We start from the raw sequence: 14,777 nt of genomic DNA on the forward strand, positions 1-14,777 counted from the left end.
GCGAGACAAACATAGGTTTTCTCACTTCAACTTGTCACACCAGTTCAGCAATGCAGACAAAACGAACAGGACTTTTGCTTTTCCAATTATGCTGCGTCGAATAGATATACACCCCCACGCGACAAGCATGCCGCGTTCTCTGTGCAACTGGCAACAATTTCCTGAATTGATATATATACATTGGTGCACAATAAATTAGAATAAAACATAATATATATTTGTTTTATTCTATTACCAATTTAGGAACTTCTTCGGAAAATAATAAATTTTATATTGCACTCAAGCACAAGTCTCTTGATTTGTTCTTGTCAGTTGCACTGCTGAACTGGTGGTGAAATAAGTTAGAATGTGAGAAGAAATATAGTTATCTGATTCTAACTTATTGCACCAACGGCGCGATTCTTTAACTCGTTATTGGAGTTAACGACACTTTCGTTATCGTTGCGCAGCTTTTGTATACCGTAAAAAAGCTGCGCAACGATAACGAAGCTGTTGTTAACTCCAATAACGAGTTAAAGAATCGCACCACACAGTGCAGCTAAAAAGAATAGAGCAACTGTTAAGATTTATGACATTCGCACATGCATTGAAGCATGTGCACGAGGGCACAGTTTCAGCGGGAGACGTTGTCCCACGACTTTCCAAGGCTATTCTCGACGAGGCCTAGGGATTCGGAGGCACCGTAAGTTGTTAGCACACTCGTCAGCGCGATGGAGAGGATGCGGCAGCCATTTTGGATTATCGGCGTAGCACCGCGAGCCCGCGTATGTATGCGTGCGTGTGTATAGTGTAACGAGGAAGTCGTCGTCGCGTATACTTGGAGTGCATCACGTCGTCGAGACGAAGGAGTTTCATTGTTGGTGATTAGTCGCGTCGCGTAATAACCCCGACGACGGTAAGATGGGCCGGAAGAAGAAGAAGCAGTCGAGACCCTGGTGCTGGTATCCTTTTTCTTACTCTCATCAGAAGAACGACAAGAATGACGATGACGATGATGACGACGACGACGACGACGACGACGACAACGACAACGACACGACGACACTAGCGGTCGTCGCGTTTACGTAATCATATTTTTAGATCGTATACGTTCGCGCTGAGGAGGAGGTTCGAGGAGCACGATCGAGCCCCACATACGGTGATAATTAATACGAGCGGTCGTGAAGCGATCGATTCCCTCGGGAAAATTGCGAAACTATACTCGGCGAGAAGGCATGTGAGTGTTGCTCGTGGCGAAGGCGGGGAAATCGATATGCACGATCTCCTCGCGCCACCGCGCCACACGTGCATCTGTGTGTGGTGTATGTACGTGTGAGCGCAGCTGTTCTCTCACCGATGCATACGACCATGCATACGACGACGTTACATTGTGATGTAACGGAAGTTGCCTATGCGGAAAGGCTTCGCCGCGAAAATAAATCGGGGAAAATCGATCTCGCGTTTGACCCGTGAGATTTATAAGTATTCCTCAAATTCCCCGAACTCTCTTGGTTTCTCGAGCTACACTTGTCTAGCCAATGGCCCCGTTGTACTCTTCTGAAAAGTTACCGCAAATTTAAAAAAGGTACTATTTGTGAAAAGCTTTCTGTAGAAAATTCCTTAACGCTTACCAAGGTACTGTAATCGAGAATTCGAAGATGAAAAGATTCTGATTCAGCATCAGAAGGCAAAACATTTCAAATGTCACATATGTCACAAGAAATTGTACACAGGACCAGGGCTCAGTATCCACTGTATGCAGGTAATATGTTTCATCGTGTTAATGTCTTGATACTCAAATATTACTTTGATACTCAGATAGTGTGAGAATATTGCTGGGATATCTGAATAATATTTTTATTTTTCTGGTATTCCCTAGGTACTTACTTAATTCTTGTGAAAATTATCTGGGGATACTCAAGTATCATGATTAGTGTAGCATAATTTCTTACAAGAACAACAAACAAAATTAGTTGAAATCAGCTGCTGTGAAAATCAATAACAGATGATAAATGATAAATGGGTATTATCTAAGACTAGTTAACTTATGATTTTTCGTTTCAATTATTTGAATATCCCATTATTTTGGGTAGTATACCTAGATTATATCTGCGAATTTGAGTATTGGATAGTTACCTGGTGGCCATCCTTATGCAATATGTTAAATTATAAACTTGATATTAAAGTTATAAAATTATGAAGTTACAGTGTGATCAAACAAATTTTTTTTTAATACTTATTGTAGGTACACAAAGAAACTATAGACAAGGTACCAAATTCGTTGCCGAATCGTAGCGACATCGAGATAGAAATTTATGGAATGGAGGGCATACCTCCAAACGACGCAAAGGAACACGAGAGGCAACGAAATGGTGGTAGGCCAGGTTCACCCAGTTCTGGCGAAGATGAGCCGGTGACGAAGAAAGCAAAACCGGAGGGTTTGCTGGGCTCAGCGCCGGCGATGCCTGGAATGGCCGGAATACCTGGGATGACGCCACAACCCACTTTACCACCGATGCCACCTGGTATGGCACATCCTAGCATGGCACCGCATCCTGGTATACCGCCGCATCCTGGAATGCCACCTATGCACCCCATGATGTCGATGGGTCACGTGGGTCCACCGTTTATGAGCTCGAGGTGCGTAATTTGTTAATTACCTCAATCCAGAAGCCAAACCAAATAAGGGATTTTCATATTATTTTGCATTATTGTGTAATCTTTATATCATAATCATTCTATAACTATTATCCTTTTTTATGATTTTACGATCATTTTCACGTTATCATTACGCTTGTCTTTCAGTATGATGTCCGGCATGACGGGTATGCCTTCTGGTATGCAACCGCCTGCGTCAGGCGCGTCGATTCCTCCGACGCGTCCACTTTTCCCGAGTGCCGCGGCCGTTTCGACGGCGGCGTCAACGGCGGTCACATCCGCGCCTCTCGGGACAGATTTCAAACCGATCACGTCGGTGGCAGGCGGCTCCATAGGGCCGGTAAAACCGACATTCCCCGCTTACAGCACCGCCGAGACTGCTGGCACCACGTCTAGCAACAACCTCGGTAGCGATCAAAAGGTGAATTTAATTGCAACCACCGGGGCTGCCAGTAAAATCATTCATCCTCCGGAAGATCTCAGTTTGGTAAGTCTATACGTTTATATCTTCGGTACATCATCAGGATCCATCGGATTGAGTCTAAATTTTTGAATTTCTCTATTGAGCCGTTCTAATTATTCGCTTATTATTAATCGGTATTTCATGACTTGTATTTTTCTCGGAGATCTTCCAGAAAGTGTAAAGGGACGATTTATTTATTTCTATTTTCTTTTCCAAATGGAATTATCTTAAATTCTCTAAATAGGATATAATTTGTTCTATTTTATAATTATCATACGATATTACAATATATACCGATATTGGCAAGCTTTTTTTTTCTTCATTCGATATACATAATCGATTCTAAAACGCACATTGGTCGGTGGTCTTCATCTTGCAGGAAGAAATTCGAGCGAAGTTACCGAAGTACCAACGTCGTGCCGATGAGCCGCGATCGGCGCAGTCGGAGGCGAGCCAACAACAACAACAGCAAGCTGCCGCGTTGCAGCAAGCGCAGCAACAGCAACAGCAGCAGCAGCAAGCGCAGCAGCAGCAACAGCAGCAACAAGCGGCTGCTGCGAACGCGGCCGCCGCGTTTCAGGATCAACAGCAGCGACAGCAGGCGGTTGCGCTGAGCGCCCTGCAACAGCAGCAGCAACAGAGGTTTCCGAGGCCGCCGCAGGTGATGGTACCGGCCTCGGCGGCCGCGATGCCTGTGAATTCGGTCGCCTTAATGGCACCACTTATGCGACACACGATGACACTAGCCGCGCCTGCTCTCATTCATGGAGGTAACATGATGCGACCGCCCCCCATGGGCATGCCACCAGGTAAGTCTCTACGGGTTTGAGCTTCGAACAATTTCCGCGTTCCCTCCTTCACGCCGTCGCCGTCAGCTCCCTTGTCTGTTTATCTCCCCTTCGGTCATTGTGGCCGAAATGCTGAGGATTCCTCCCTTCGAAATATCGCCCCCCGCTGATTACTGAGTTTTACGATATCTTCGCGACCGCTTCGTTTTTTCGACATACAAATGTGTCCTCTTGAGCCTCTCTCGTCTGCGAGAATGCGCAGTCGCTCGGAATAGAGTCGAGAATCCGTCGCGTCGTGATGCAAAAGCGACATTTCCGATGGGATATAGATATTTCTTTATTTTTTATCCTCCTTAAAGGGCTCCTGGACTCTCTCGTGTTCATATGACAATTTTTAAGTCTTCTTTTTTTTCTTAACCATATATTTATTGAGAATTTAGAGATTTTCCATTTCTTTTGTCAAATACTAGCTAAGTATCACAGATACATTATATTTAAATTTTTAGTATATACATAACACATTATGACTGAGTGTTCTTTTTCCGTTGATGACTTAATTTCAGTTTTGCTGGCTACAGAAGTTACTCAATTCGCGTATCACGTTAATGTGTCATCTCATGTGCAAGTATATTTATAAAATTATTTTAATTTTATCAACTCTTATCGAAACTAAAATTCTCTCGGAAATGCGAATAGCTTCTTTATCTTTAGACGTAGTTAACGCAAACCTCGTCTATCATCCTTGTCTCATTTTTCGCGATCGAGGTTTTGGAAAACAATCTTATCCACACGAGAAACGAATAAGACAGAAAAAGAAAGCGACAGAAAAGATACTTTTTGAACAGTAATTGATAGTTTTATCTTTATTTGCGTCCAATTCGCCGTATCGGATAATTGCATTTTTGTTATTTGAGAAATTATCACATCACTAAACGTGATAGCAAAAGATAATAAAAGTGACAAAACGGTTCAGAGGAGCGGAGAAGTCAGGAAATTGATGACGTGTGCATGAAATTGTTATGCTCAACAGAGGCAAAGAGAGCGAGAGAGAATGTGTGTATGTGTGAGTGAGAGAGAGAGAGAGAGAGAGAGAGAGAGAGAGAAAAAGAGAGAAAGAAAGGTAGAGATAGAAGCGAAAAGAATTACGACCACTGTTCGGTATAACTGTTAGCACGCTCTCAAGATTTTTCAACTGTACGCCAGATTTCAATCTCACGATAATCTCACGACACAGCGTGTCTTGTGCGTTGACGTTTTTTTAACGGTGCGTTTGCAGGGCGCCCGGTCACTCCTTGGTGAGTGTCGAATGAACCCAGTCTGGTTACTAAAACCGCGTTTTATACCAAGCGCTACAAAGGTTGGTCCTTAGCAATTAGCATGCGGTGACATGGCCTACATATATATATATCTATATATACATACATATATATCTATATACATATATATCTTGTTATATTTATTATTCTTATATCGTTAATTAATCTTATATCATTACTGTCATCATTGTCATTAATACGCATATACATTTATTACGTATACGTGTACATATATACGTACAGCGGCTCGCGCAAGTGTTCGAAGGATGTCGCGCACATCTAGGATTCATTCGTACCGCCGACTCGAACAGCTTCCGCGAGCTACCGTGTGTATATATTTCCGTATATTTATATTATTGTCACACTGGGCAGGTTGGGGGTCGAGCGGCCAACGACACGTACTTCCTACTTCCATCTGTTCCAATTTCTCCGACGAACGCTCGCATACGGCAAAAAGTCGCACTTTAATTTTGATGAGGACCCTCGAGTCCAGGATTTCGTGAAAATGCCTCCTCTCGTAGAAACTAGAGTAACGAAGACTGCTATAACACATAACCAGTAGAGATAATAATATAATAGCAATAAAAAAGTCGGCATTATATGATGCATAATCGATGCATCTCTACTCTGTCATGTCTCTAAATTCATCTTTATCTTATCTTTATCGATGCGTCTCTCGCATCTTGCGTACGATGCTCTTCCGGCTCATGACAGAGTACGAAAGATTGTATACACAATTTTTTTATCTTATTTGTATTTTACATAGTTAATTACGAGATAAAAGAGAGAAATGGCGAGAGAGAGAGAGAGAGAGAGAGAGAGAGAGAGAGAGAGAGAGAGAGAGAGAGAGAGAGAGAGAGAGAGAGAGAGAGAGACTTCCGGCCGCTCGGCTGTTATATTATTTATATCGTATAAGTTCTTTGTTTCCTACTTATGTTTCGTTTCAGCTTCTTTATTCACTTTCTCGATTTAACCATGTTTTTACTCTTCTTACGACTCACTCGCCATTATTTATCTCGCCAGCCGTGTTATACCATCCTGTCTCTCTTCAGTATTACTTATATATATATATATATAGCTTGGAATCCTGGTGTTGTGATACAGTAGTGGAGAAACTGCTTTTTTGGGCACGGTACTGACAGTCGTTCAAAGTTGTCTTCGTTCCTAAAAAAAAAAGAAAAGAAATGTACACACAAATGAGACACAAAAGAAGAAGAAAGAGAAAGAAACTGACAATAACTGCAATAATTTTCGCGTAATTTTTTCTTCAATGATTTGTCCCTTCCTTCTTTTTAGATTATTAGATAATTACTAGATCAGGAGATAGACGTTGTTTCCAAATTGCATGACGAATTTTATATATGAGCGCGACCATTCGCTACTTATGATTGGGGTACGATAAAGTATTGACCAAAATCATGGTCAAATAATAAATAAACGAATGAAAGGATAAAGAGGGAAGGGCTCGGCGTCGTTACTTGGCGTTCTTGGCGTGCACGTCGGTGCATTCTGTTCGATTTCTTTTTCTTTTCATGGAAAATGAGCAACTAGCAACGAGAACGAACGTAATGTATCTCCCTTACACTATAGCCTAGCTTTTGTGTTACACGAAAGATCTTAGATTAATAAAAAAGAAAAAAAATTGTCGAGCCAACCAACAGTAAGTAAACGATTTCACGTTACTCAGTATATCTTACGTAACTCTTGCGCTCGATTGAGGATCCGCGATTAACAATTTCGTCTTTTTCGATGACTTGGCCCTTGTGGCACGTGATACGAGCGAGAAACGGAATTAAAGGATGTGTCGCATGCGAACGAAAAAGAGAAACGACACTTTTCAACGCATCGCAACATTTTAATGGCGAATTACATCGATATCCTGATTTATCGTGTCTCGGAGCCTCTCCATTTCTCTGACGTTTAAAAAGGCTAGCGTTTCTAAGGATACGTCCGGGAAGTGCGAGTGACAGCTGAGCGATCCGCGGGCTAAGATGATATTCGAATCGGTCGCGCGTTCCCAAACGAGACCCGTATACTTTGTATATGGTGTGAGTTTTTTTTTATTGTGTGATACCACCTTGTTGTAAGTTCTTTTTTTTTTCCTTTTTTTTCTTTTTTTGTTTATGACTTGTATTGCGTATGCTGCGCACTGCATGCTAAGCTGAGTTCTCTCTTCGTACGTACACATATACCTATGTATTTACCGTGAATAAAAAAAGAATAGCCGCACATCGATCATCCTTTTCGGTACAAATTCCCACGAAAGAACGGACAAAATATTGCCGCGAAGATATACTGTGGAATATGCATCGCTTTCATTTCGATATTGATACATATATATATATCATATATATATATATATATATATATTGCGGCAATATTTTTCTCTTCGCGTGAAATTACATTCCGCTGAGAGAAGATGAGGTGTGCGAGATACTTTTTTTATTCATTGTATATCTAGTTTGGTGACTCGCATTTAATGAGGTTGCTGGGTAGAACGTAGGTGTACTGCCGAACAAGATCGACCACTCTGTAACCAGATGCGTGATGTAGTTCTTTAGAAAGAGAAAGAATATATATATATATATCTGATCTGGAATATATATATATATACACACATATATATATATATATATATTCGGAAAAGTTGCGCAAATTTTCGCAAGGAAGTGTTCTTCGCTTGGGGATTAAATGCAAAATTCTCGCTCAGTTGACTAATACTCGGCAGTAGTTAGACAACAAGATCGCACGCGATTGTGACGTCTAAGCTAACTTACGTAACTCAATGTAAAACTACTTTCTGTTGCAACGATCGATCGATCAGCTGTCACATTACTATTTTCTTCAATGACGAAACATCTCACAAACTTTTTGTTTCGTACTGAAGAATAACGTGCGACTCTTCAAAAGAGATTCTATACGAACGAGGATATAATAAGAACCGCGCATCTGACGACACGCGGATTACAATATAATGTGAACAGTCGCGACGTAAGTACCATTATGACTAGTATACGGAATGCTTTCGACTTTGACAGAATCATCTTTGAAAAGCGCACAGAGGCGCCCAAGGCATGAAAAGTTCATGCGAATCCTTTTCTTGCCTCGGCAGCCTCTTGTTGCGCTGTCGTGAAGTTTACTCTGTTAAAGTCGGAAATGACCGGTATGCTGAGGATACTTCAAAGAATGAGAATGAGAATGAGTGAGAGTGAAAGTAAGAGCAAGAGAGAAGAGAGAGGGAGAGGGAGGGGGGAGAGAGAGAGAGAGAGAGAGAGAGAGAGAGAGAGAGAAAAGGAGAAATTCCATGTGACGTTTGCGACGTCGCAATGGTCGCAAACATTCACTCGCTCGCACGTGTCGCGTCGTGCTTTCTTTTTCGCAAGATTTTACTGGCTGCGGATCGTACTGATCAATTACTGTGTTACCTTGCAGGTATGATAGGAGCCATACCACCGGGTGCGATGCATCCGGCCTTTCCCATGGGATTCCCGGCGCCGATGCTAGCACCGATGATGCATCCACGCTTCAGATGATCACCCCCTATGGACGGGCCCAATCCCCCGCCGTTGCACTTCGTGCTGTGGGCCCGCCCCTAAGTCTCGCTGGGGTCTGGACCTGACCGAGAAAGAGACACGGACATATATAGTTGACACGACGAGGAAAAAGGGAAAGAAATGAGATATATGAAAAGAGAAAGCAAGAGGAGAGGGAGGGGGAGAGAGGGGGGAAGGAGAGAAAGATAATGGGAGTCGATTCGTGCGGTGAAGTTCTCGCATCTACTTTGATTTACACCGCGCAATTCGATCGCATCCTCTCCCATCGCGACGGTTGGATGATTCAAGGTCCTTATTTTTTTTTTTAATCATATCGTTGAATGGAAGACAGATGAAACTACACAGACAGACAGAGACAGAGAGAGAGAGGGGGGGAGTGAGAGAAAGGGAGGGAGAGAAAGAGAAAGAAAGATTGACACACACCGCACGCCCACGTCAGTGCCTGAGAGGATTTTTTCGAAAAATCGCGCGCGCTGGAAACGGTCGATTTTTTCGTCCTCTTCTTATGCTACTACGATTACTGTCACTATTACTGCTACTTCTTTTTTTCTGTCTCTTCTTTATCATCATCATCATCTTTACCTACCACAAAATGTCAGCAAAGCAAACACATACGTCAATTATCCATTCGACGCGAGAGCGGTACAAATTTATGAGATCTATTTTGAACACGAAACCGTATCCAAGATGGATCGTACGAATTATGAGATTATCTTGCTTTCACGACGAGTTCTTTTTGATCACAGCATTGATTAATCGTGACGCGAAAAAAATGAATTGATTGTAGTTTCGACAACAACGAAATGTCACATACCATCCCTTGTTTTCTCCTTGTTTAAAGAGAGAAAGAAAAAAAGATAGAGAAAGAGAGGAACGAGAGAGTGGGAGGGAGTGAGAGTGAGAGTGAAAGAGATCCTGCTCCTTTCGCGCCAGTAGACCGTTTCCACGCGCTGTCCCTCAGCCTGTGCACCAGACCTTTTGGAGGAGACGCGATCGCGGACAAGGTGGCGCTTCACGCTGCAGCTGGACTCGAATCGCGATCCTCTCAACTAAAGTAGGATTCCCGAGTGAGTCTAAAGGCGATATTTCGATAGTTCGATCTCCTGCATATTTACAATTGCCTCAAGTATATGATTTTTCGAGTTATCATACGGTTATTTAATTGACCAGATGGTATCTTGAGATCATCCAAGACCTTACTTGAAACAATTTAAATACAAGATCGGATTATAAATATCTGTCTAAGGGAGCGGAGACAGTCCCTCTCGGAACTGCTCCGTTTCTGTTTTTCGAAACTTCTTAATCTTCATCTCGCGATAATCACAAGCTAACTCTCGAGGTCAGAGGGCTCGCGGTGTTCGGAGTGATCGAATACGCATCCGCGAATCTTGAAAACGCGAGCGCTAAAAGCGCGTTACTTCTCGGTTTTTCCCCAATCTAGGATATTTTGCGTGAGTTCTGCTAACTTTGTTTTCGAGCAAATTGAAGCTTACGTGTCACATCCTTGCGTAATTTATTTAAATAGCTTTGATCCAAACCGATTAAAAAATCCGATCTTCAGAATTTCTCTCTAGTGAAAGTATTCAATGATCTTTTGCGTTTTGGTTGGGATTTTTGAGAATTGAAAAAAAAAGTTACGAATAATAAGTTTAGCGTGCCTACATAGGATATATATTATGTTGGATATCGAGTTGAACTCGAGTTTGTTAATGTACGGCTTCAAGATATAAGTTTTTCTTTCTTTTATTCTACTTTTTATCATTTTTATTTCGAGGTTTAGATCGATTATATGGGATGCGTTCTCGATCGCTCCGTGTAAGATAAAAAAAAATAGCGTAATTCTTTTGTCCCCGGGGCGGTAAGTTAAATCCCTGTGGTTCGTTCAGGGTGTTATTGACGGCGGAGAATAGTCTTGGTACGATACACGTTTTGTCGAAGCAGAATCAAGAGAACCGGAATCAAGAGAGAGCATATATTGATTCGAAAAATTTGGCCACTCTCACGACACACACGTTACAGTTTAGAACTTTTGCTAGCCGCAGTGTGAAGATTCGCTCGCCTCAGGTTAGTCTGTCGCAAATTTTATTTTGTTAACACTCTACGGTCAAGTCGATGAACTCCGTGCGACACGGCGAAAAAGAAATAAAGAGAAAATTATGATATTAAATGACATTAAAATAGGGGAAATTTTGACCAGGGAAAAAATTACGATCAATATTTATATAATTTACGAAACTATAATTTCCTTGGGAGATGTTATCGAGAAGATGTTATCTTTACTCTCGAGTGCGATATTTTGTTAATTACATGTAAATTTACCAAAAATTCGAGACTCTAACGAATGTTTACATTTGCAAGTTGACCGACTGGATTTTAACGTTTACAAATTTTGTAGAGATAATTGGCAAAATCCAGTTGAAGTACATTACAGATATGTTGAATAAATATGCCATTCGCATGAATCATTCGGACGAATTTAATTTGTGCGATTGAAAACGCATGACCGCTCTCTCGAACGCCGGGTCGACGATGAGAGTAATCGGCTCGACTTAAGAAAAAAAAAAAAAGCCCCCTTTCCCTTGCAAGGAACATGAGTCGGCGACGCATGAGTGAGTGGTAAGTACGGAGGGTGCTCACGGAATCGAACACCAGCTCTCTACACTCGACTCACGCCGTTTTCTTCACTCTTCCTTTACCACGTCATCGGATTGCCGCCGATCGTAGAGCCTGATCGTTGTGATTGAATCTGTACAGACTTTACACACGTCCGTTCTTTATACAGCTGTATCGGTTTTCTAACGATTCTAACGAAGTAGCGCTTGCGCGCGCCACACACCCTCGGGTTTGCTGCTCTACGATCGGAAACGCTCGATTTTTCTTCGTCCTCTCCACAGCAGACGCGGATTTTCGGACTTTATTCCTATTCTATCTTCTAACTGGCACTTTTCCCCATTCTCTTCTATCTATCTTTCGTCCACTTAACATTTTATCTTTATGTAAGTCTCTTTAGGGTGCCTATTGATTGCGGTGGTTACGGCTTCTTTTTCCACCTCGATCTTCGAGCCCGTCTATTAGGAATTCTTCTTCGTAGAGGAACTCTCTAGAGGAGGAGGGTCTATCCTGAAATGGAGTCAGACTTAACTAGGAGCACATAAAGATTGGTCAGAGCTTCGGTTTCGAATAACATAAATGGTCGTTAACGAAGTCCAAGGCTGCGAAATCATCGTACGACAATCATTCGTCAAGAGCAGAGTGTACTATCGTTTCTCGTTTGTATATTTGCTTCAATAGGCACCCTGCTAGTTTTCTATTCTTTCTTGACTCGACTCTCAATCATCGCTATCATCATCATCATCGTCGTCATCGTCATCATTATCATTATCACTATTATTCACCACCATCACAGTCACCAACCCGGTACCAACACCTCCTCGACAAATAAAAGAAATACGAAACAGCATTGAAAGCGCGCCGTACAACACGTGTACGTACCTAATCTACGCATCGTTATTATAATCCTTTATTTTTCAGGGATTGCCCTGCCAAATTCGCTCGCTGCGCGAACATAGCGCGCCTTCTCTCTCGCGCGATATGTACAAGTCTCGTTTCTTCGCGTGTCCCTTCGGATCGTCGATGACCGTTCAAGTGGCCAAGAGAAAAATTGTCGAGAAACGATTTTTTTCTCAAGTGCCTGAATAGATACGCGCGTTCGACAACGGCGAAAAAGGAATTGTTTGACAAAGAAACCTGGAGAAGGGAGTGTCTAGAGGGATGTCGAGTCACGTGATATTGTAACCACACACGGTAACGGTATTACGCGAAGTGGCCGTTAAGTGGTCATTTTCGATCCATCGTGAAAAAAGAAGAAAATGTAAAAGTTTCCAAATTGAAATATTTCTTCTCTTCTTTTCTTGGAACAATTGTACATACGTATTGTTCAGATGCGAGATTAATCTAGCGAACTATGAGAAGCACAAAATTAGAAAATTTTGCGATTCTCCCTCGGATCCTCGCGAGGCAAGAGGTACAAGCGCGCACGTTCTCGCACTCTGCGATTCGGTAGGGCAATCTAACGGCAGAATTGGACATGTAGGAATTCTGTTATTTATTGAGTGTCATATTATCGACAGTTCCGAATAAAGACGTTCTGTGGAAAGATCGAAAGTTTGGGCATAGTCTGCTGTTCTGGGATATGCGTCGCCTTGGCGATCAACATGCGACCTCGTCGATTTGTCGCGTGTCGGCTCCCCGATGCCGACTCGTACGATGTACGCCGACGACGCGCGTATTATTTCACGATCGCGCAAGTATCCCAGAATTGCGGGCGACAGCCACATATTGTTTCAACCAATCACAGCTCTCACCGCTGTTGGACCTAATCGGTCCCTTGCCTCAAGGCAGGCGATTGTTTGGACCTACCGTCCTAGAGTCGAGACTACCGCGAGTCGACCCTCCCGATTCTCTCAGGGCGACCAGGATGCGCGGCGAACCTGCGCTCTCTCATCACCCCGAGATTCCAAGCTCTCGACTTTGTTCGAACGTCGATGCAGCTCGAGAGCAGAGAGAAGCAAATTCGAGAGAGTCTCGACTCGCGCGGTACTCGACTCCGCGGACGCGTGGCTGGACCGAGAAACAATATTAATTGTAATATCGGTTAACGAGTCGCGGGTAAATTAACCGATCGATCGTTCGGAACGTCGAAACGAGAGAGAGAGAGAGGGAGAGACAGAATGAGTGAGTGAGTGAGTGAGTGAGTGAGTGAGTGAGTGAGTGAGTGAGTGAGTGAGTGAGTGAGTGAGAGAGAGAGAGAGAGAGAGAGAGAGAGAGAGAAAAGAAAGAGAGGGAGGGGGAGAGAGAGAAAGGATTGCAATTAGCGCATGTATCTTATCAGCGAATTTTAATCCTTTCAAGACGGATCTTTGGTCGCTTGGCTTTTGTTATAGAGAGAGAAAGAGAGACACGCATCACATCCCCCGATTAACTCTTTTCCTACGCGGTTGGCGATTATGTGTCGCATAGATGTCGTTTGAAATTATTTTCGCGAGTTCCGATAACTTGTTATGATCATTAACTACAGTGTATGTGTTAATATGTTAATAATTAGATTGTAGGTAATATTTCTCGAGCAATACATCTCACGTCGCAGGGCTATGGTGAAGGAGCTATAGTGGTATAATTTATCGCGCAGAGGACATCACCCACATATCTGTATGACAGAAATTATCACTTTGAGAAATTCACGGTCTAAAGTGTTCTTCTATAAAATGCACGTGCATTTTCGCAAAGTAATAATTTTTACTCGAGGCATACGCGAATGACAGCGTTTTTTTCAGCGGCAGACTAATCGTACACGAACGTCTCAATCCGCGTTCATTTAAAAGAAGAAAGAAAAATACGTAATTAATAGTCTTCAAATTTCTCTTATAATTTTGCACACCTCTACTACTTTTTCTTCCTCCAACCTTTTCCTCGCATTGTCACCGTTGAAGTGTTGAAAGGGTTAACGATTGCTGTACAAGAATGATGTACAATTGCAGCAAACTGTGTCATTGGATTAATCGCGAATGTTTTCGAGATTGTGCCTGCGCTCGGCGTTTTCTCTCTTCTGTTTCTTTTTCTTTCCTTTTTTTTGAGCGACCAAGTTTTACCAATTCGCGACTCTCGTTCGACAGTTCGATCGTTCGTAGAATGCTTAGCTGGCTCTACATACATACATACATACATACATACATACATACATACATATATATATGTGTGTGTGTGTATATGTATACATATATATGTGTGTGGGTGTGTGTGTATATATATATACATATATATGCAAGGTGTTCCATTTCTGTCGTATTGTTTGTTAATGACGGATTCTTCGGTCAACTTGGAATCGAATTTCCTAGCGAAAATATCCAGAGACAGCGATCATTTTCAAATTATGAGCAATTGTAAAAAAAAACTTTTCATGAACTAAATTTTAAGGGAAAAAATTCTTCAGTTAATTTAAGATAAAGTTTATTTGATCAAA

The 14,777-nt window shown here is 42.3% G+C and overlaps 1 protein-coding gene across 1 annotated transcript; it reads left to right on the forward strand.

The window, feature by feature from the left end:
* The first annotated feature begins 715 nt into the window (after positions 1–715).
* On the forward strand, positions 716–12,922 carry BuGZ (Bub3 interacting GLEBS and Zinc finger domain protein). Its single transcript, XM_011155544.3, has 6 exons — positions 716–941; positions 1,615–1,741; positions 2,225–2,619; positions 2,785–3,124; positions 3,480–3,909; positions 8,637–12,922. Exons 1-6 carry the CDS (start codon positions 901–903, stop codon positions 8,735–8,737), a joined length of 1,434 nt encoding a protein of 477 aa, XP_011153846.1. The 5' UTR covers positions 716–900; the 3' UTR covers positions 8,738–12,922.
* The last annotated feature ends 1,855 nt before the right edge of the window (positions 12,923–14,777 follow it).

The sequence above is a fragment of the Harpegnathos saltator genome, unplaced genomic scaffold, assembly GCF_003227715.2.
Source record: "Harpegnathos saltator strain DR-91 unplaced genomic scaffold, Hsal_v8.6 scaffold114, whole genome shotgun sequence".
Taxonomy (NCBI): Eukaryota; Metazoa; Arthropoda; class Insecta; order Hymenoptera; family Formicidae; genus Harpegnathos; species Harpegnathos saltator.

Bases quoted from the DNA above. Each gene is read 5' to 3' on its own strand.
- BuGZ (XM_011155544.3), top strand. From the start codon at position 901: ATGGGCCGGAAGAAGAAGAAGCAGTCGAGACCCTGGTGCTG. The intron at 2,620-2,784 runs GTGCGTAATTTG...CTTGTCTTTCAG, and splicing joins CCACCGTTTATGAGCTCGAG to TATGATGTCCGGCATGACGG. The intron at 3,125-3,479 runs GTAAGTCTATAC...TTCATCTTGCAG, and splicing joins CTCCGGAAGATCTCAGTTTG to GAAGAAATTCGAGCGAAGTT.